The sequence below is a fragment of the Nuphar pumila genome, chromosome 5, assembly GCF_984573655.1.
Source record: "Nuphar pumila chromosome 5, dmNupPumi1.hap1.1, whole genome shotgun sequence".
Taxonomy (NCBI): Eukaryota; Viridiplantae; Streptophyta; class Magnoliopsida; order Nymphaeales; family Nymphaeaceae; genus Nuphar; species Nuphar pumila.
The window spans coordinates 115,425,024-115,448,298 of NC_143253.1; the positions used below are offsets into that span (position 1 = coordinate 115,425,024).

General features: G+C 41.8%; 1 protein-coding gene across 1 annotated transcript; it reads right to left on the bottom strand.

The window, feature by feature from the left end:
- Positions 1–5,329: 5,329 nt before the first annotated feature.
- Positions 5,330–21,114, bottom strand: LOC149838261 (ACT domain-containing protein ACR3-like). Its single transcript, XM_090006479.1, has 8 exons — positions 20,891–21,114; positions 14,890–15,003; positions 13,743–13,788; positions 11,917–12,031; positions 11,296–11,363; positions 10,590–11,171; positions 6,708–6,812; positions 5,330–5,797 (listed from the first exon to the last, which is right to left on the bottom strand). Exons 2-8 carry the CDS (start codon positions 14,958–14,960, stop codon positions 5,477–5,479), a joined length of 1,308 nt encoding a protein of 435 aa, XP_089862605.1. The 5' UTR covers positions 14,961–15,003; positions 20,891–21,114; the 3' UTR covers positions 5,330–5,476.
- Positions 21,115–23,275: the final 2,161 nt, after the last annotated feature.

Genomic DNA, 23,275 nt, shown 5'->3' on the forward strand with positions numbered 1-23,275 from the left:
CTTTTCTTATCGCTATTGATTATTATCATTTATGCCGTCAGAACTCGTTAAATTATTGTTCACGACTTACATCGTCAATCCTTTTTGCGATATTCTTTCGAGGCGGAGACAAATACAGCGATTGCTAAACAGAAATGATATATCTTAGCGATGCCAGAGAGGTTAGGCAATGCCACGATTTCTGAACAAACATTTATTTTCGATTAAAGTTTATTTATTACCGAGATCCACAAACGAAAAGATGTAATAATAAAGAATTAAACAATAAAAGAATGTCACGTTACTACAACTCATTATACAATTACAACAAAAACCTAGCGTGATAAAAATGAAAATCTAGGATTTATTCCGAGGCATTTGACGAATCAGATGAAATATCATAAACTTGTCTCTCACTTTTTATTTGTGCACTGTCTATCCTGCGTGGCATCTTCGTTGCGAGACCTTTATTAAGAAAACTGGCCATCATCTCTACCACTGAGTTCAATTGAATCCCCATAGTGCTTACTTCTGCCCTTAATTTCTTATTCTCTCTCTCCATAACTTCGAACCTTGCGGCAGAGACAATGTTCTCTTTTAGAGCAAGTGTTCGCTCTTCCTCGCGCTTTGTTACTGAGAGACTAGTCGTAGTAACCGGAGAGAGACGACATTTTGGTTGTAGAGGCTGGGCTGCAACATGAGAAGGGGCAGTTGGGAGGCATGGGTTCACAATTTTTTCAATCTTCAGATTTTGCCGCATTGGTTCCCAATACCTTTCGAAATAGAAGGGATCAAATTATCGTCCTTCATGATCATACGATACGGCAGGGAAACCACCTGAGTTCCAATTTAATAATTTATCCCTGTAGCGATCGAGCCAATTCACGTTCCTGCCCCCACCACTATTTATCTTCTTTCTCACTTCCAAAGGCTTATTTGGGATAGACTCCCCCAAGCCAGATTGTAGGAGAACTCGACTACCTTGCTGCAACTCGGTTTCAAAATTGCAGAATAGCCACAAATCGCGGTGAGACAATCTTGCAGCCTCCGCAACAACGTCTTCATCATCGTCCTCCCCATCTCCATAAGGTCTCCACAAAACCTGTACATTGGTAATTCTTTTTAATAACGAATGACAAATATATTAAAATTTATTTACGCATGATATGGCAACAACGATATGTACTACGGAAGACAATCCTGCAGTGATGGATACTTAAGAATGCTGAACATTACAACGATTTATAATACTCAATGGTAAATGCTGACGCGATTGTAAACAATTTTAGAACGTTTACCTCGTTTAGTTGCAACCCATCTAAAATGGACTTAGCATTATAAACTGCGACGTTTATTCTAGCCTAGCGACCGATCTTTGGAAAACCATAAATCGGAGGGCCACAACGTGGACGCAATGGGATAATATGTTCCAACGCCCACGCCTAACAAAAACAATATTATTAGTAACACCACAATCTGCAATGAGATTTGTCTACAATTACTAAGTATGTAATCAACAAATACCTGAACAAATGACCAAAATCCACCAACAATTTTCGTACCATTACTCGCACGGTGGAGTTGACTGTACAAGTGTGCGAGCATAGCGGCACCCCATGCATAGTCGTCGACTTCGTCTAAGTCTGCCAGGTACTGCAACCACATGGAACTTATTCTCGAACCAGAACAATCGGAAAATAATGTAAGACCAAAAAAATATAGAAGGAAGTCACGCAACTCTTGGTCAGCTATTTCAGATGCACAAGTAGCGGAGTGGCCTTCCCATTTATTACGAAAAAATGAGACTTTCATTGATGTGGAATTCATTCCATCAGAAATACATTGACTCCATTCGTCCATCGACATTCCTAACAGAGCCGTGCATTTCTCCCTTGCGTTATAGTTTGAATGCCGTAACAGGACAGCACTGCCATCGCACTTAAGGCTAGTGATCCTCGCCACATCTTCTAGAGTCATGGTGATCTCAAAAGAATCAAACTGGAATGTGTTTGTCTTATCATTCCATTTATTTACCAGGTGGGTCATGGTATTCTAGCAAGTTTCAAAATATTGCTGGTCCAAAAGGCCACCGAAGTGCATATTTTGTAATCGGTTCTTCTGATATGCACTCAGCTGACCATACCACGACAGAACTACAGACCATTGACATCGACCTCTGAGCTTTTCACCTGGTGCTCTACTTCTCCTGTGAACTCCGTGTAACACAAAATAACATATTATTCCTATCAATTGTAAATTAGTTCCATTTGTACTTATAAATACTATTCTACTAACCGCTATAAATAATATTGGTTGCAGACAGACTATCACAGTAATCGCTATACATATTAATACCTAACACAGTAATCGCTATACCAAAATCGCTAAACATGTCATTAAATCTTCACAGACAGAACGGATATATTTACCTTGGTCGCTATTTTCTCCTGTTCTCCATCCAACCTGGGACTTTCTGGTGGGTCCACTGCTGCCAATTGCCTTTCAATCTCCATCTTTACCGGCTCCATCATCGCATGCCTTTCTCTCGCCTTCCTTTTCTCACCCTCCTTCTCCATCCTTTCTCTATCCTTCCTTTTCTCATCCTCCTTCTCTTTCCTTTCTCTCTCCCTTTTCTCCTCCTCCTTCTTCTGCTTCCTTTCTCTCTCCCTATTCTTCTCCTCCTTCTTCTCCTTCCTTTCTCTCTCCCTTTTCTCCTGCTCCTTCCTCTGCTTCCTTTCTCTCTCCCTATTATCCTCCTTCTTCTGCTTCTTTTCTCTCTCATTTTTCTCTTTCTCCTTCTGCTTCCTTTCCCTCTCTCTTTTCTCCTTCTGCATCCTTTATCTCTCCTTTTTCGCCCCCTCCTCCTTCTCCTTCCTTTCTCTCTGCTTTTTCTCCTCATCCTTTTGCTTTCTTTCTTTCTCCCTTTTCGCCTCTTCCTCCTGCTTCTTCCTTTCCCTTTCCTGCACTTCCTCCTCCTGCTTCTTCATTTCCCTTTCCTTTTCTTCCTCCTCCTTCTCCTTTTGCCGCCTTTCTTTCTCTTCCAGTTCTTGTTTCCTTCTTTCCTGCAATTCTTCCTCTTGCTTCTTCCTTTCTCTTTCCTTTTCTTCCTCCTCCTCCTTCTCCTTCCGTTGCCTTTCCTTCTTTTCCTCGTTCTTCTTCTCCTGCCTATGCATTTCCTTAGCTTCCTCAAACTCCTTCTCCCTCATTCGCCTTTTCTTTTCTTCCTCATACTGAGGAATATTCTGTTCATTCTCTTCCTCCTCCTTATTCATTTGCCTTCGCCTCTCCTCCTCCTCCTTCAGTAGCCTTGCCTTGTTTCGCATTGCACTACGCTCCAAGTCTCTCCTCTTACATGTCACCTTAGTGTCCTCCACTAAATAACTAACATACCTTTCAAACTCCTCCACATTCTTCTTCATCTTTTCCATCACTTGTGCGTTAATCCTCCGCCTTCTATCTATATTGTGATCAATATTTCTTGCCTTTGCCTTCAATTTGTCATCCTTGTTCTGCATCTTTCGTTCTTCAGAGTTCTTCCTTTGGTCCGCAGCCTCGATATCTGATGGATAATCCTCCGCATAATACGATTCCAAGGCTTTTTCCCTGTCTTCATCGTTCTCAATCTTAAGTATATTTTGGTATCTTTCAAAAACATTAGATAGATGGGACTGGCAGATCACTTCTCTAATAGACAACCCATAGAACGACAGGGTATCTCTAATCTGATGAGGCGCAGACATTGCTAACCTGCACAACACATTACACGATCATCATGATTAGAAATCGTCGGAATATTTGGGTTCATAAGAAACAAATCTTTGTATAAGAAGCAATCTTCAGATTGAAGAAAGAAACCTTACACAAAACTCACCGAAACGATGAGAATTTGGATATTCCAACTGTAGAGTAAGCAGTGGTAACAACTAATACGCAACAGAAGGTAGTTATTATGTTGCGGTTGATCGTAAGACGAAAACATATGCTCACAAAGGGAAAGGATGCTCCGACGACTCCATATGAAAGCAAAGAATCTCCGGTAGAGTGCTTAGAGCGAGAATGAATTGTTTTGAATTATTTGAATCCTACAACATAACGCTTGCTACATACGCAAACTCTGCGGAATGTTTTGGCGCGATAACGATGGAGGGCAGTTTTGTCCTTTTCACGAACCGATGATTCAGTTTTCTAGAAGGAGGGCATTTATGTCCGTTCGAAGAAGAGGAAGCGAATGGCGGTAAAAGGTACTTAAGTCTTTGTTGCGGCACCAAATTACGATGCAGTATGATGCGGACAGACATCGGGATCCATGTCGGTCTGGATCTTATACGTGGCGCTATTTGGAACCCCCGAACATGAGATCTCAGTACCGGCCCTGTTGGGGGGAGCAGAGACCTATAACAGATAGGTAGTTATCATAGTGAGAGAGATTCATAATGACCATAATGACAATACATGAAAAGTCACCTCATAAATGTCCAGTAACCCTTAAAATCTAAAAGACTCACCCAATGATGTCACGTGATCCATCCCTTTTGCTTATCCTTTCCAAAGTCGTTCATAGGGTTAAAGTCGTCCTCACACTCTATTAAATGCTGATAAAGTACCTATTTCTGCCTCATTAAAAGTTCTTTTTGCAAAGCGTCAATACGTTATATTTATTTTAGTTCAGGAGGGTACAACAATCATTTTACGAAGCCCCCAAATCATGATCACTGTATAATGATAGTAACACTTTTAATGGAAGGATCTCTTTGCACTAGCTTGGGATAAGGCAGGAATGTTTTCGTAAATCACCAATTAGATAGGGACTATTTTGCAAAAAAATCCTAATAATTGTTAGGCATTTTGACCAACGCTGCAACTGCATAGGTTAGCATAGGTTGGCAACCTTTTTGGAAAGCCTTGCCAAATTAAAGGCAATGTCCTCTTAATTTCCGCATTAAAGACAATAGAAGATCGTTTCTAACTTTCAATGCACATACTTACGAAATGGAATTTTACAGAGTATTTTTATAAGGTAGCATTTAGCTACAAGAAAGGAGCTGATGAGGTTTGATTACAGAACCTGTGCATGCTAGCGTGTCATTTTGGATTGCTTGCCCCGATCGTTTTGAAAAGCATGAATGCCATCTGAACATGTTGGATGTGGAATTATTAGGCCTACTGTTTCTTACTCTAGCTATTGATCACACCTCTGATTAAATTATTCTCAAAATCTTGAAGATCATTTTGTAACATCTCCGGTTGTCTCTTCAATTTGTAGGTCATATTTTGGCATGTCAAACAGAGGGGAGTATGAAGAATTATGAATCATGAAAATGGATTTTTTATAAGTCTTCCAATTTGATGATTTCTTTTACTACCAAATTCATTTTTTTTTTCACGCGTGTTTTATAATGGATCCCAAAGTCGAATCTGAGAGAGAGAGAGAGAGAGCACTCATACATTGATGACATATATACATGTCACGATGAGAAAGATTGTCAGCATCACACATTCAAGCCAAGAATCTCTCAAGTAATCTTCCGAAAGAGAAGTTGAATTTGGCTGTTCCCACAGATTGGGAGGGTTTGGCCAAATCCGGCGCCTTCTTCACATTGAGCAGCATGGTCTGACCTATCTCTTTGCGCAGAGATTCAATGGTCTTCATGTCCACTGGGTTCCCTGATGCATCTCGCACATAGAAGACGTTGACAGCTTTGCCCCCTACTGTTGATACCTCGGCACGCATCACCGACAACCCGTTCTCACGTAGGACTCGAGTCACATCTGACAGCAACCCGACTCGATCCCTAGCACTCAATTCCAGGCTTACACCCTGTGCAGATGTCATGAAAAAAACATGGCATTAATTGTGAAAGTTGAATGAGAAAAAGTCTAGACCTGGACCAGGACTAATCTTGAGGTGATCAAACCACAAATGAGTTGCCTGGTTCTGTGCAACTCTTGGACTTGGACTACATTGCCATCATTGGAACCTTGAAATTGCCACATAAAAGAGTCAGGTGGGGAATTATAGGGGAGCACTAGACACACTCTACTAAGCCAAAGTAGGTGGAACTTGAATCCAGATCAAAACAAGCAGTTATATGTCCTGTAATGGCTTAGATGTCCATAGTTGAGAAAACTCAGAATCACTATATTTCTCCACATACAATTTATAAAATTAATTACTATTGTCCCACTACTACGTTTATTTTAAACTTGAAATTTGAAAGACCTTGATAGGCTTGATTATCATGTAAAACCCTGTTAGAAGCATGCAACATACAACATACAATGACAGTACATATGAATGCATGAGATTAACTTCGAGACCATCATACAACATGACATGCTAATGATATAGAAGAAGTTTGTTTTTGTTTTTTTCACTATGGAATTTTAGGAGAAAATGGTGGAGCTTGAAGTCTATCAAAACAACTCTTCAAACAAAAGTAAAAAACAGGGTCCTTAACAAGAATTCTCACGTTGGTATCCAAACACACCCTAAAGAAAATTGAAAAGGAAACTGCGTATATACCTGACATGGCATGATGCATACAGAGGTTTATGAGAAATCCAATATTTTGGAGATTCATTACAGGAAAGGGGAAGATGGAAGAGTTCATGAATTCCAACATCATTAAGATCATGTCAGTCACTCTCAAACATGACAAACAATTGACCAGTAGCTTTTCATTAAAGAGGTGGTTAATTAGTAGTTGTAAGTTTGGTTGTTTACTTACATCAGAGACTCTACGCAGAATGGCAGCCTCAAGACTCCGGATGACACGTTTTTTCTCTGTCTCTGTGTCAAGAGTGCAGCCATCCATATGCCGAATGTAATACTCCTGCAAAGTCAGCCAAAAGTTACAGTTAAGCTCCGTAGAAATCATTAAGAGTCCATTTGAGATCCGGTGGAGAGAATTCTCGTTTAGGGAATTCTAACTGTGGCCCACAGTTTTCATGTTTGAGAGATATCTCTATCAGAAGTTCAGAACTAACGTTCTGTAGATCTGCAATGAAAGGTGTATAAAACAGAACCCTACCCTTCTCACACATGCAAAAGAAATGTAGCCTAAAAGTTGAAAAAAGAACATAAAAGAAGCAATAAAAGGGATGTGAAAGCATATTCCTCATTCAGGAAAAATGTTGAATGAATTTCATATCGCAAGTAATTCACATGAAAATTCTTGATCTGCGATAGGCTTTGAATTCTGCTCAGGGACAAGCTTCCAGCCTTTTAGCCAACTCCAAATCATTCCCAGTAGACCTGAACTCGTCACCCCTTGCACAGCTTTGCCTGGTTGATTTTGCCAACTTCTGAAAACATGGCCTGAGTCTTGACCCAGCCCAAAAGGGGTTGGATGAAGTGCTCAAAACCCCACAACCTGATATAACTCAGACTGTAATTTAGGTTGTGATTGCATTGCAAGGAAACTATAACCTGATGTAACTCAGACTGTAACTTAGGTTGTGATTGCATCGCAAGAAAACCAGAACCTGATATAACTCGGACTGCAATTTAGGTTGTGATTGTGTTGCAAGGAAACCAGTGGTTTTAAGTGTGGAACCCTCTTCATTGCAGGAAAAATGCACCCTTAACCATGCTCAGCCCAAGCTGTCCGGATGCACCCACTACTCCAGAAAAGTAGGATAAAGTTGAAAACCTTTTATCCAGAAAAAAGTAGAATAAAATTGAAAATAAATTCCCTACTTTTCTGAGTAGATCGGTGCATTCAAACACCACCTAACCATGCAAACCAAACAGGCTGGACCTAGTTCCCAAAACCAGACCATTAAAACTGTCTAACCAATCCTTATGGAACATGCAGATGAGCATGAAACCTATCCCACAGAATCTGGGTTCTGAATAAAAACCTTACTGAATGTCACCAGTGCAACTAATCAAGCCAAGTAGAAGTTACAAAAACTCAACCAACTTTGATTCAAGTTGCAGACAACTTGGCCACATGGATGAGCAAAGAACCATCTGGGATCAATACAGACACAGATAAAGCACTGATTTGAGACATGAACACTCTCTTTATGAAAAGTGGGACATGAGGTGATCTATTTCTTTTAAATATTTAATTTATAAGAAATAAATTTTTAAATTTATGCAGAATATATTTATTAGCAAATAAAGTATACAAAAATCTATTTAAAAAATCCCTAGACAAGGGACCCAAATAACATGTCTTTATGACAGAAGAAAACCCATCTCGAAGAGGTTGCTTTGATACACCCACTTATCCAGAAAAGTGGCATAAAAGTTAGCATGCCATCTAGGAAAACCAGTCATGTAAACACCCCCCAAGATGGATATCTTTCTTAGGTTGTATCTGCAAGTGCTTGCTTGGCATTGAGAGAAAACCAAACCTGAAGTGAGTCAAAGACTAATCCATGCACACATCTGCAGCCTGGTCCATTTCAACCTCAAGCAATATATTTGCAAGCCTAACTGAGTCCAGTGGGCACACCTACTACAAAAAACTAGCACCAAATCATGAGCCTTATTTGGTTGTTCACCATTCAAAGATCCTATAAGAGATGAACTCGACTTTGTTGTGTGTAGCTACGAGCAACAAATATAAAGATCATTCTTACAAGGTTTAATTATTGGAATAATGAAGAATCAATTACAAGCAGAAAAGACTACACACACACACACACACTTAATTACTCTCACAACCTTAAATTGAAGCTCTCACTTAAGTTAACGTGCAACTTATTTGCATGATCCATTGATGTTGATTTGGGGACTTACACTCCTTGTTTATAAGAAATAATTCACCTATCATGGGCCACCTCTCCTAAATTTGCTACCTTCACTGACCCAATATAACAACAAATGATGGCTTTGTTTTGTTTTTTTAATTATGAACCACTCACCAAGAATGGTCTCTATATATACATAGATTAGATGCCTAGGTCTTGGTAGTTCTCTAGCCCAATTATTCGTGAGGACCATATTCAATAATCTCTATCTTGGCCTAATCATCTTCATGTTTATCTTTAAACATTAATAGGTTCAAGCATTGGTTGAATGTTTGCTTTGATAGTGGCTTTGATCAATATATAGCTACATTCTGTCACAATTTTCTCTATCAAAAGTTTCTTTGCATTGATCACATCTTTAATGAAATGATAGTGCACTTCAATGTACTTATTCAATGAATGGAATAGAACACTTGGTTATTTATTAAATACATTACCTTTTGCCTAAATACAATATAGCGTAGCACTCCCTCCTTTTTTAGTAATCTTATTGACAGGCCCTTTCATCCAAAATGCTGCTTTTGCAATTTTACACATTGCTCTGTAGTCAGCTTTAGTAGTCAACTAGTGGAATTCACATGCTATGCATGTGATGGAACAGAGTAAGACCAACTTTTCTAAAGTGTCAGCATGAACAAGTCCAAGGATGTTATGAAGAAGTAATTAAAGCAAAAGTTTATGGGTCGGCTTACCTTCAGCTGGTTTGTCAAATGTTAAATTTGTCTTACCCCAACCAACATTCCATTTGGGTCCAAACCAGTCATTGATCTCTGTTATCGTCAATCACCAATCATGCACCGTTGATTGGCAAAGATCAACAATCCAGACACTTTTAGTGGGTCCCAATACATTCCATATATAAGGCAGCCAATTGAATACCACAGTACTAATGGCATGTATACTGCTAGATGTTTGAATACGACCATGCAACTCCATAGTGTAAAAAACTTGATATGACCACCATATGTTAAATGATCTAGGTTTGAACAGGGGCTTCTCGGCTTGGCTAAGCCCTATAGGCTTGTGGCAACTTGCTAAGATGACATTCATTAAATTTGTAAGTAACTCGACTCAATCGTTTGATAGTATGCATTGATTATAACACCTACACTTCCCGTTACCACATCTCATATGACCTTTTAAGCGTAAGTGTACACCTGAACTTAACACTTGACAAAAATGCACATGTAAGTTCGTGACTGCTCTCACTGCGAGCCATACATAACAACCAATCCTTCATTTGTAATTTAATTTTCATCATTAGTCATAATTAAGCCTTGTAAGAGTGATCTTTCGATTCGTTGTTCATAGCCATGCAGAATAGGCATTGGCTAGAAAACTCAACATATCAAGCTTGGCTTCAATATCTAACTTTCCTCATACAATTAGCAAAAAATAATCAAAATCCCTTTGGAGTTTTCATATCCAACCGGAAAAGTCTCCAATCCAAATCCAATTAACATCCAAAATTGATATGTAAAATGGTATCAAGTAACAGCAAAAACCTAAATTGGTTATCACAATCCTAGTACGAACCAAATCCGGTTAAGCCCTGTCGGCCTGTGTAGGACTCAATAATGCCCATATTCAGATCCTCCCGACAAAAAAACTCGGGCCTATTACCGAAGAAAAGCCCATCAAGAGCAATCAACATTTCACAAAAAGGTGATGCCCCCACTGACTGTGAAATGTGATTGCACTTGATCCCGCTTTGATTAAGGGGAAAAAGTTTGCACCCAATTTGCGCACCTAGTCCACGGCCTAATCCGGCTGAGCTCCAGATTCCGAACCCAGCCACCACTATCGCTACAGTTACCAAATCTCTTAACAAGTATTTTGGTATTTACCTGGAGAGCGTAGGATCCGTCCGAGACGATGGAGGCATGGAACACCACGTAGTTCATGTCCGTGAGGGTGCACACCGTGTCGAACAGCAGCTTCGGCCGATCCTTGCACCTGACGTTCACCACCGAATACCCCTTCTCCTCGCAGCTCTCCACCGTGATCCGCGGCCGGAGCCCCCCGCCGCCACCGGCCTCCTCCTCACCGATCAGCTCGTCGCAGTCCGGGTCGTCGGACATCATCCGGTGCAGCCTCCGGTCGGTGTGGGTGAGCTCCGTGGAGACGCTGGTCCGGGCGGGGCCGTCGCGGCCGCGGAGCACGTTGCGGAGGTGCGCCTGGACGTCGGCGAGGCGGGCGGGGTCGTCGAGCCTCCGGGACGTCGCGCTGTCGGTGACGTAGACAACGCAGGCGACGCGGGTGTTGTGGGACCAGGCCTCCGCGGCCACCACGTTGCAGTTGAGGTCGGCCAGCACGGCGGAGATCTCGGAGAGGAGGCCCGGCCGGTCGTTGCCCATCAGCTCGAAGGCCGTGTACTCCCCTCCCACCGACTGCACCCGGGTCTTCGGACTCCCATTTGCCCCTAGCCCCTGTTAGGCGGCACGGGAAAACGACATGTACTCATTATTATTTAGTAGGCCAAACGAGTTGTTTCATAGTCGCAATTGGAAGAAAGGGAAAGAAAGCAGAGAAGTTGAGCCCACCTCCCCTCACCTTTTCTATAAGTTCGATGGTCTTGGGATCATTTACTTTGTTCCCCTTCTGGTCCGTAACATGAAAAACTGCCCAAAGGACAAGTAACACACTATGTCAGTCTATGGCAGCAGTGACCAGCAGCTATGTCACAAGGACCACAGTCGCTTTGGCCACAAATCGCTATAACCTAGACACGTACAGACAATATTTTAATAGGTTTTCATCTGTTTTAATTATATTTTAATAAAGAGAAAATGAAATTTACATGTAAAAATACCCAAAAATAATTTTATTGATTTTAAAAAAAATTGAAAATATCCATGTCCTTGCGTCTTCTTTCTCTAAAAATTTACAAACTCGTGTCACGCCTGTCTCCGAGACATGACCCAGTAGCTTCACAGGAAACCCAAAGCTAAAGACTTTGGTTTCAGTTCACACAAGGATCTCTATGCATTAGCGTCTGGCCCTGAGGTGAGTCAAGTCGGCGAACCCAAACACAACCTAAGATAATAGCTGTTCGTTTTTTCCACCAAGGTGGAGAAAAGCTGGTGGTTCCAACTTCCAACTCACCGTGGAAACCCTTTTCCAGTAAACCCAAACAAGGCCTGAGAATTTCCTTTTCTTTTTGTTTTTTCTTACCGTCCATGAACCATCCGCCATCGGAGGAGATGTAGGCTTTGGAGATGCTGAGATCAAGGTCAGTCAACACCTGCACAACTTCCAGCAATATTCCAGGCTTGTTCACGCTGTCAACCTGCACAAAAAAAAAAAAAAACGAATTCAATCCTCTTCGACACTTCATATGCTTCTTTCTGCCTGAGGCAGTGCCGAAATAATAGAGACAAATAAATATCACGGTAATTTTGAAAGACTTCACATTATATGCAGCGTTGCCGCATGGTGGGCATGCAGCAGACCTGCGTGACAACCACCCGTCTTCTCGAGAAATGTTGAGATTTTCTTCTTCTTTTTCTTTTTTTGAGAAAGATGGTCATCAGCAGCGGAGCTGCATGCCAAGCACTGCAGCACAAAAAATGACCGCTTTTTGAAATATATAACTGTTGAAAACACTTTGATAAATATATGATAAAATGAGCTTGAAAAGTCTGTGAGGCCCGCTTGCTTCCCTACCACAAGATGGTGTGAAAAAATGATGCACCATGCTTTTTCATATACTTCATTTTTTTGTTTGGCTAGGCCACGGGATTCGTACCCACTGTATAAAGGCCACAAAATTACAAAAAGCTTCCCAACTTATCTCTATTTACAAAGACAGGACAACTTTTTGGTTACTCACTCTACTGCTTGACTTTTTTCTTAATTCATTTCAAATACGATATAAAACTATTTTTTAGCTCATTGGTCAGATTTTCGTAGTTACTCAAACAAAAAGTAGACAAACACTTTGGTCATGTAAGGGAACAATACAGTAGAACCCTACAGACACAGAATCTGATCCATTTTGCAAAGAGATAAGGATCAAGCGAAACACCAACGGTGCCAAAACGCAGGATGTGACACTTGCCGGGATCGGGTGCAATATGATTGCACAAAAATTTTTGCATTAAGCACCCTAACAACCTTCATCAGGTCTTGAGCCCCCACACCTGACAGGCCCTGCCCTAGGGTGATCAGGTGCTTAATGCACAAATATTTGTGCAATTATATTGCACCTGATGTTTTCACATGATATGATATGGACACACGAACACATGTTTTAAAGAAAAGTGGAGCGCCTACAAACACACATATATATAATACTGCAACATAGTCGATTTGCTACAAAATAACACTTAGATCATGTTTTTACGATGAAAAATATGAATATTTTATAAAAAAATGAGAGCATAGATTTTCAAACACAGATGGGAATAGGCAACTACCTGCCTATAAACATAAACTGAAAGTTAAACTAATTAAGGAAATCACAAGTTGGTTGGCCGGCTCCACTTGACACGGCTGCATCTCAAGTTGATGGCCGGGGGTGGTCTCTCCACCACTCCCTTTAGGTTAGGAATCAAAGATATCAAGAAAAAGACACGCTTGACCGTATCCTTTCAATGGGTCATTGGATTCTTCACCGAATATATGTACTTTTAGGTCAGCAGGAAGATTCCAGGCTGCCCGGATCTCACCTCTTTGTGGGCGTGATTTTCTTTATCTTATCTCAAGTTATCCTAAAGGGGCGTTTGCATGTCACGGAATGGGGGGTGCCCCTGGATTTCACTGCCGCGGTAATGGGATCGGACCTCTCACCCCCACAGGAACCGTTTTTGCGAAAAACCCACCTCCAGGGTGAAATGGCATGCCATTTTTTTTGCGAAAATGCATGTTTTCAGTGTTTATGTTGTTACTGTGGGCCCCGCATGCATCTCCACGAAAAACAACTCACTTTCAGTGACATAAACGTGCTAAGAGAGGCGGGCAAAAAAAAAAAAGGAATAAATAAGGCGCTCAGGCATTACCTTGACTAGCGTGCAGTCGCTATAGGTGGCGTTGTCGATCGATACCCTGCAAAGTGAAAAGATAAACAAAGTCATTAGAGGAATTTTGATGTATAACTCGGATGACAACGAGTCGTGACTCGTCAAAGGACTCGGTTTACTCGTCTACAGCTTGGTGATGACTGATGAATTGGCGCCCAATCCAACTTGGCTATCACCTCGCCAAGTTGTCACGGGCCTTTTTGTTAGAGAATAATGAGTTGGGTTGGCTGAGAAAGCATGGTGCATGTGGCTATTGGATCGGAGCAAATCCAATGATCGAGCCCGAGTACTTTACAAGCTACACAAAACACAAAATCACAGCACCCATGACGATTTTCTGTGTTTGTATTTTACACAAAAAAACCGCTACATCATTAATTAGCGATTCTATGTGCTCTATGCGGCCCAAGTACTTTGTAAAGTATGTGCATTAGTGGCCAAAAGATCTTCACTTATCTGGTAGGCGTGATTTGTTAATGTCACCAAGTTGACGGGACGTCACAAGTTCCAAAGCCACGGGTGGCATCCCTTGCCATAAAGTCAAAGCTGGGTGTACTCTCCGGTGGGCAGGGGGACCTCAAGGGTTTTACCAAAAGGACCCCAGAAAATGTGACTCATCAAAGCAGTTCTTAAACACTCTTCTTGAATTCAAAGATATCAAGAATAAGACCGATGTCAAAACACTCACCTACAACAACCTATGTGCAATTCATGCGACTTGAATTGAACCAACGCACCAAGAAGCCTAGAGAAGGCTAGGAGAAGACTTATATATCTAGGAAATCCAAAAACCCTAGCTCTCTCAGTCTCCACCTTTTGGGGCCAGACTAACAACACTGTCAAACCTCAACGAACACTCAGACGACTGCAGCAGAGCTTTCCCAGACCTAACCCACTTTGTGGTCCAGCCAAACTGAGTGAGTTAAAATACCAAGTTTCAATCTAACAAGGTCATCGTCAGTAAAGATAACTAGACGACTCGGTTTCAAACCGATACAAGGTTGTTCCAGCACCGAGTTGTAGGCCATTAATTTATAAAAACAAGCAAGGAGAAAGGAAAAAGCATGAAAACTAAAGAAGTGTCGCAACAATTTCACAGGAGTGAGATGGTCGATCGATTTTTTACCTTGGGGGATTGATTCTCTGGTTCAGTGTCTCGTACTCGGGATCAAAGTAAGGCCAGCAAATGCTCCCCATGCATGCGCCCTCTACTCTTTCCCAATATCTTAGCCCAAGCTAGCTGCACGTGAGAGGATTAAAGTCCAGTGAATATGATGAATGAAAAGGTGGGAGCAAAAAAACTCAAAATTAATCGCTACCGTCCATGATCTTGATAAGGTGCAATATGTTTGCACAAATATTTGTGCATTAAGCACCTGATCACCCTCCATCTTGGGGGACAGGTCCTGTCAGGTGTGGGACCCAAGACCTGATGGAGGGCGATGGAGCGCTTAATGCACAAAATTTTGTGCAATTATATTGCACCCGATCTGGACTCTCCCTCCACCGAGTAATATTTTGATAGTCAAGACAAGACCAACCTTATCTTTGCCCATTGAAAAAAAAAAGGTCCAACCTTATCTCAGAATCAAAGTCACAATGGTTGGCTTTCTCGGGACTCGGTATCTGATAGCCGGTTTAGAGCGAAGCAGGTTATATGTTATCCCCCCGAACAGGGCATCTCATGCCCGGGGGTCCCAAAAAGCACCACGTATTTAAGCATGTGTGTCTCATATCCCCATGTTTGTCAGCATTAATTAGCATTGGAGTCTGATGCGATTGCCAAGACTTAAGTACCCTCTCTTCCATTGGTGTCAAAAAAAATGATGATTCTAAAAAAGGAGTGGTTGTAAAGACTTAAGTGCCCCGAAGACCCAGTCTCTGCACTGCAGGATTATTCGAGAAAAAAATCTTTCCTAGAGAAGGCCATGAACATCAACCCTCTCACTCTCTCTCCCTTCTCTTTTTGCTTCTGTGCACATCCAACAGAAGATCCTATATTGCTACATCAAGCACCGATTGACCTGCACATTGACTGTTGTGGATCCTGATTCAGAGTTTTTACCCTTACAGGAGGAGGGTTTGGGGGTTCCACTCAGCGTGGGTAGCATCATTCAACTAAATGAGTTGTGGATCCTGATTCAGAGTTTTTATCCTTACAGGAGAGGGGTCCGGGGGCTCCTTTCAGCGTGGGTAGCATCATTCAACTTGAAGAGTTGTGGAGTCTGATTCAGAGTTTTTACCCTTACAGAAGAGGGGTCTGAGGGCTCCTTCCAGCGTGGGTAGCATCATTCAACTTGATGAGTTGTGGAGTCTGATTTAGAGTTTTTGCCCTTACAGGAGGGAGGTTTGTGGGCTCCTCCCAGCGTGGGTAGCATCGTTCAACTTGATGAGTTGTAGAGCCTGATTCATAGTTTTTGCCCTTACAGGAGGGGGTTTGGGGGTTCCTCCCAGCGTGGGTAGCATCATTCAACTTGATGAGTTTTGGAGCCTTATTTAGAGTTTTTGCCCTTATAGGAGGGGGGTCAGGGGGTCCCCCCCCCCCCCGGCGCGGGTCCCGCTGGCGGGGGTTCAAGGTGGCCCGCCCCCGGCGGGGGGCAGTGTCCCCCAGATTAATTTTTTTTGGGGCAATGTATAATTTTTTTATTTTCTTTCCCTCTTTTAACTATCGAAAAAGAGCAATAAAGCGATTTGTAGTGTCTTCCGCAAATCACTATAGTGATTTGTAGTGTTATTCAGTAAGCAAATCGCTATAAATTGTTATCGTAATTATGACCAACTAATCATGGTCGTATCTCCCTAACCGAAGATCATATTCCAAATCCGTAAAAAGTGGTGTCTTCGTTATTGCGCCTAGTTTATTCCTGTAAATTTTCAGAGATTTCTATGGTCATTTTATTTCCTATTTTAACTAAAAACCAGACCCCTATTATTCTGTGTTGTGCAACCCAAAAACACTACAAATCGCTATAATGATTTACGAAAGACACTACAAATCGTTGTTCGAAGACCAGATAACACTATAAATCGCTGTGATGCTTGTTGGAGACCTTAAAACACTACAAATCGTTGTAGGAAGGCTCGTAAATACTACAAATCGTTGTTGAAAGACCAGATAACACTATAAATCGTTGTCAGGCTCGTTGGAGACCTGAAAATACTACAAATCGCTGTAGAAAGGCCCGACAATATTACAAATCGTTGTTAAAAGACCAGATAACACTATAAATCGCTGTGGGACTTGTTGAAGACCCGAAAACACTACAAATCGCTGTGAGACTTGTTGAAGACCCGCAAACACTACAAATCGTTGTAGGAATGCTCGACAATACTATAAACCGTTGTTGGAAGGTCGAATAATACTATAAATCGTTGTTGGGCTCGTTGAAGACCCGAAAACACTATAAATTGTCGTAGGAAGGCCCGATAATACTACAAATCGCTGTTGGAAGACCGGACGACACTATAAATCGTTGTAGGAATGCTCAACAATACTATAAACCGTTGTTGGAAGGTCGAATAATACTATAAATCGTTGTTGGGCTCGTTGAAGACCCGAAAACACTACAAATCGTCATAGGAAGGCCCGATAATACTACAAATCGTTGTTGAAAGACCGGACAACACTATAAATCGTTGTAGGAATGCTCGACAATACTATAAACCGTTGTTGGAAGGTCGAATAATACTATAAATGGTTGTTGGGCTCGTTGAAGACCCGAAAACACTACAAATCATCGTAGGAAGGCCCGACAATACTACAAATCGCTGTTGGAAGACCGGACAACACTATAAATCGTTGTGGGGCTCGTTGGAGACCTGACAATAGTAAAAATCGTTGTACGGGAGGCATTGAAAAATTTGTGTGAAAAAAACAGAAAAAGAAAATTAGAAAAATCGTGGGAAAGAAAACGCTTTATTGCTCTTTTTCGATAGTTAAAAGACGAAAAAAAAATAAAAAAATTATACGAGGCTCCAAAAAAATTGGTCCGGGGGGCGCTGCCCCCCGCCTGGAACGGCCTCCCCTAGACCTGCGCCGGAAGGGAGCCCCCGGACCCCCCTTCTGTAAGCACAAAAACTCTAAAGCAGGCTCCACAACTCATCAAGTTGAATGATGCTACCCACGCTGTGAGGAGCCCCCAAACCCCTTCCTGTAAGGGCAAAAACTATGAATCAGGCTCCACAACTTATCAAGTTGAACGATGCTACAATCAGTGTGCAGGTCAGTCGGTGTTTGATGGAGCAATGTAGGATCGTCTGCTGGATGTGCACAGAAGTAGAAAGAGAAGGGAGAGAGTGTGAGAGGGTTGATGTTTATGGCCTTCTTCAGGGGGAACTCTTTGCCTCCCTTGATTTCTTCTCTAGAGAGAGAGAGGGTTTTACAGTGTTTTACGGAGAAGGAAGAAGAAGAAGATGACGATGAAAAGTTCAAACAGCCATTTTTGATGGCTCAGGTTCATTTCGCCGGATGACCATTGGATCGTCGGTTCACCATCGTTTCGCCGGATCACCATCGACGAAACGATTAAGGTTTGTTTCACTGTGTAGACTTTGAAGAGTCAACATCATCCTCGACCTTCTGGATGGAGGACATGTTTGTCCTTTTTTTGAACCATTTGTTTTTTCTTTTTTGAATGAAAGGCATTTTTGTCATTTTTTCAAATCATCGCTTTATGAAAAGAATAGCAAAAAAGGGTACTTAAGTCTTTGCAACCAGACCATACTCCAATGCTAAGTGATGTCAACATACACGGGAATACGAGCCCCATGTGCTTGTATACGTGGTGCTCATTCGGACCCCTGAATACAGACGTGGGATTCAGTGAATCATCGGGGGAGAACATACACCACCCTCCCGGTTTAGAGCGGACTATTCAAGTTTTTTTAATTTATTTAAAACATATAACAAAAGTATATATTATGATTTTATATAAAAAAAATCAAATAACCTAGGGTCCTAAATCAAGCATAAATCTTAGAAAAAACAAGTTTTGCTAAATATGATTGGTCAATTTTAACATCTAATATGTAATATTATATATTTATTGCATATGCATTCTTAATAAAAAGATGCCAATGATTCCAAAAAAATGTTTACTGAGCATTATAATTCAGCTAATCTCAATATCTGATATGTATCATCATATATTCTTTGGATGCTCGGTACTAGGGCCACTATTGCCCGTCCTACGTGATCAACGCTCGACAAAGGCATGGTGAGGTGTGTACGACACCGAATTGACCCCCAACAACCATAGAGTTTGAAAATATGACAAGACAGCGACATCACTCCTAACTGACCACATCAATTTGCCTGCCAAGTATTCCAAATCGTTGAGATCCTCCCCCACTCATTCTTATCCGATCATGTGGCATGTGGTTCAGTTCAGCCATCTATGGACACACACGAGAGCAGATCAGGTGATCTGTCAAATCACTTTAAGAGAGTGATTTGACATCTTCACCGTGCATTGCTTCATCCTTGTGGACGGTGAGGATGCCAAATCACTTTTGGCAGATCACGATCTGCTCTCCACATAAACACAGCAATAACGGGAGCTTCCGTTGACATCAGAATAGCAAAGCCATCAAACTTTTTAAAACAAGTACATAAAAAGGAATGCCTAATCGTAATATATACTTTGGCAACTTCAGAATTACAAGTGTGTGTACTTTGGGCACTTTGTTTTTTTTTAGTTGATAGGCAAGCTAAGCTGGAGGATGTGAGAATAAGAAAAAGAAGCCCTGGTTTTCAATCAATCCCGAAAGCAATAATGAAAAGATTCTACCATCAAAAGTACGAGAAGATAATGGGGAAGAAGGGGGTCATGACCACGACCCAAACTGTCCATCTCTGAGATGGACGGCGCTGAGACGTCGCGCCTTACTTTTTCTACGAACTTATCCTTGTGGCATGTAAATTAAAAGGACCAGCAGGTGACCTGGGAAACGAGAGAGCCGAGTGCGAAGGGACGGGGTTGCGATCAGGTGATAATGAAAATCACCACTAAGGCATGTCTGTACCACCGTCTTGATGGTACGAAAATACCCTTAAGAGAAGTTTAAAAGAATCCATAATGAAGCCCGATATTGGAAGAATCACCATTGGTGGTGATTTTCAATATCACCTGATCCCAACCCTAAGGGACGAAAGGGGTCACTGTAAAAACACAGTCGGTAAATAGTGAAATAGACATAATGCCTAAGCAGAAAGTTGGCTGACGTTTCTTTTTTGAACGCCCCTCTCTCTTTCTTTTTCTCTCCTCATCGCAAAAAGAGAGAGAGAGAGAGAGAGAGAGATGGTAGGCAATTTGTAAAGCAATCGTGGGGCATATAGAACGTAGTGGACACAGCGGAATCTGCCAGAGAGAGAGAGAGAGAATTAGGCACCAGTAGCGGCTAAAGACGATGACGAAAGAGGCATCCAACTAGACAGAAAGCAAACAAATCTATATCGCACGGATTATTCTACCTAAAAACTCTAACCGATCGAAACTTCTTCAGAACCGGAATCCCCCTACAGGCGAAAAATTCCTTCTCTAAAAGATATACCAAATCAAAAAAGAAAAAGAAGAGGAGAGAGAGCCAAAAGAAGGAAAAAGGCAGATCCCCGGATAGTCTCCTTATTCAGCGATTCTGGAAATAACGGAGAGGTCGAGGACCCTCTCCGTGGCAGTAGGGCCGGCTCGAATCCGTCGGAGCGGCGTGTGGAACCGACGCAACCCTGAACCCTAAACGATTCGGCGCTAGCTCTGCCCGGTTTATAAACTTTAACGGAGAAGGGGGCAAGGTCGAGGACAGCACATATTTCAACAAAACCCCCGACGAAAACTGAAGAACGCTCGGAAAATCAACGAAATTCACAACAAAGCCGAAGAGAAAAAGCAAAAAAACTCGAAATTTCATAAAAGGTGGGAGAAAAGGAGGATATTCATAGCAAAATTACTACGATCTCGACCAAAAATCAAGAAAGTTTACAGCTCAACGAAGTAAACAGAAAACGAGCAAAAAACACGAAAAAGGGAAAGCAAAGCTCCCGATGTCCACAAAAATCCCCAAAAAACAAAAACAAAAATCAAGATAGAAATCACCCCGATCTCACAAGAGAAGAAGCAAAAATTACTAACCTTCACCTCTCCGGCAACTCTTCCGACGTCTGTGGCGGTGGAAGTCTTTCTGATTGACGAGACGAGAGGGCACAAAAGAAGCGGCGTACAGCTCCTCAGCCAATGAACATATAAATAAAGAAGAAGAAGAAGAAAAGAGGTCTAGGGAGAGCCTCGTAAGGTCATTCGCGCACTCTTCCTCCTTTCGACGTCGGAATAGCACTCACTCTCACTCTCAGAGAGCATCGTCATCGTCACCATCTCTCTCTCTCTCTCTTTCTTTCCCTTCCACCTCTCTCTTTCTCTTATTATAGTAGTGAATTAATTGCAAACGGGTCGGATTCAGAAAGCCAAATTTGCAAAATTTGGCTGTTATGGATCCGAATCTATCCGACTTCCCAATATATTTTGGAATCCGAGATCCGATCCGTTTGCAACCGGTGAAGGACAGAGCTTGATGTCTTTATTACCCTTAAGTAAATAAAACAATTACCTGGTGAATGATTGCTGAAACTTTTCGTGCTTTATGCAGTAATTTCTGAAAGGAGAACTGTCTTAAGAGATGGTCCTAACCTTTTTGCCTTCAGTGCCAAGTGGGTGCTCCCTGGATTCGAACCTATGATTCTTCACCGATAGCTAGCTCCAGCATTTTGCTGTTGCACCAACCAATTGAGCTGGAGATCGGCTTGACTTACTAAAAAAAAATAAAAAAGGCAAGCTTTAACACCTCATATTCAGTTAGCTTGACTCATCTACCAACCTTGGTTCCAATGCAGGGCATCAAAGTTTTTTTTTTTTTTTTTCGACATAGAAAGCTGGGGTTAGGCAGACCCCTACCAGTTATACAACCATACCATTGAGATTCAAACTTGCTACCATTGAGATTCAAACTTGCAACCTTCCAAGTTCGCTGGCGTAGCTAGGATTCATGTGAGGGGGGGGGCGCAAACAGGGGTGTAGCAAAAAAAAAAAAAAAAACTGTGTGATAGTCTGGGGTTTGGGGGCAGCGTCCTCAAAAATAAAATTGAGATAAAATAAAAAATGACTACAATTATTAATAAAAATCTATTTCATATGGACAAATCAAACTATTTGCTGCAGTCAGGGATGGGCTACAAAAATGGATAAAAATCTATTTCATATGGAATCAGGGCTGGGCTAAGACTGGGCTTTTAAATTTTTTTTTTTTTTTAACTGGGCTGAGAGGTAGGACTGGGCTGCAGCTCCGCCTATAGTCCCAACACAAGGTGACGTGCACTAACTGCTCCTGCCAGACATGCGGAGCGGCATCAAAGTGTTCTGAAATTGGATTACTAAATAAAACATGTTTGCATCAATCTAGCTTGTTTAGACCAATATGAAGTGGAGAAGACAAAAAAAATTCACTACACTAAGGTAAACACGGTTTCACGAGCAAGATGCCTATCTTTCAATAACTAGATTTCCATATCTTGGCAGTGCAACATGGTTAGACAAAATTGTGATTAGACATTTTTATGTGAAAAAAAACTAAGCTAAAGCCGGGAAAGGCTTTCGATTAAGATGTAAACAGTTTGGCTTTATTGGATATGATCAATATCAGATCCGGATATTGGCTAAACAGATTTGGATTTGAATTTGAATTCGAATTCAAATGGTGCTCATACCAAATCCAACTGTTACATCTGATCAGTTTTAGATATCCATCAAATCTCAATACTCATCAGGTTCAATAGCAAAAAATCAAAACCATACCTGCATCTGATTATAATTGGACATGGTTTTGGCTTACCAAATTCATCGACTATAAAGAGCCTATTGGATAAAATCTGGATCCATTGACATCCCTAGGGGTCCTTCTCAAACTTGATTATGAGCTTAAAACTGGTTATGTGTAGTTCCAATTAAGTCAGATTAGGTTATGCTAGGGATGGCAGTGGACCGGGGTGGGGAAGGGGGACAAGGTCTTCACCCCTGACCATTTCAAAATCCAAACCTCCATCCCTGCACGGGAATGGATTTTAACCTCTACCCCCGCCTCAATCCCCGTTTCATGTCCTCCGCCCTTGATCCAAACAAGAGCAAGGTGGGGCGGGGGCCCGTTTCCCCTTGGCCTATAGTCATCCCTTGAAGGATTGGGTATGGGGCAAGGCGGGGTGGGGGAAAGCGTAAGTCCATCCTGTCCTCCATCCCTGTACGAAGATAGATTTTAACCTTCATCCCCGTTTCATGTCCTTCGTGTCCTTCATCCCCGGTCCAAACTGGGTGAGGCGGGGTGGGGGCCCATTGTCCTCCGGTCCACTGTCATCCCTAGGTTATGCTTTAGTAGCGTTTGCATCAAGGGGGGCTCCTTACATCTGCAGGGCGCTTATCTAAATATGAGGGGCTCTTTAGTAATTTAGCATGTCGATGCAACCACGTGTTTTC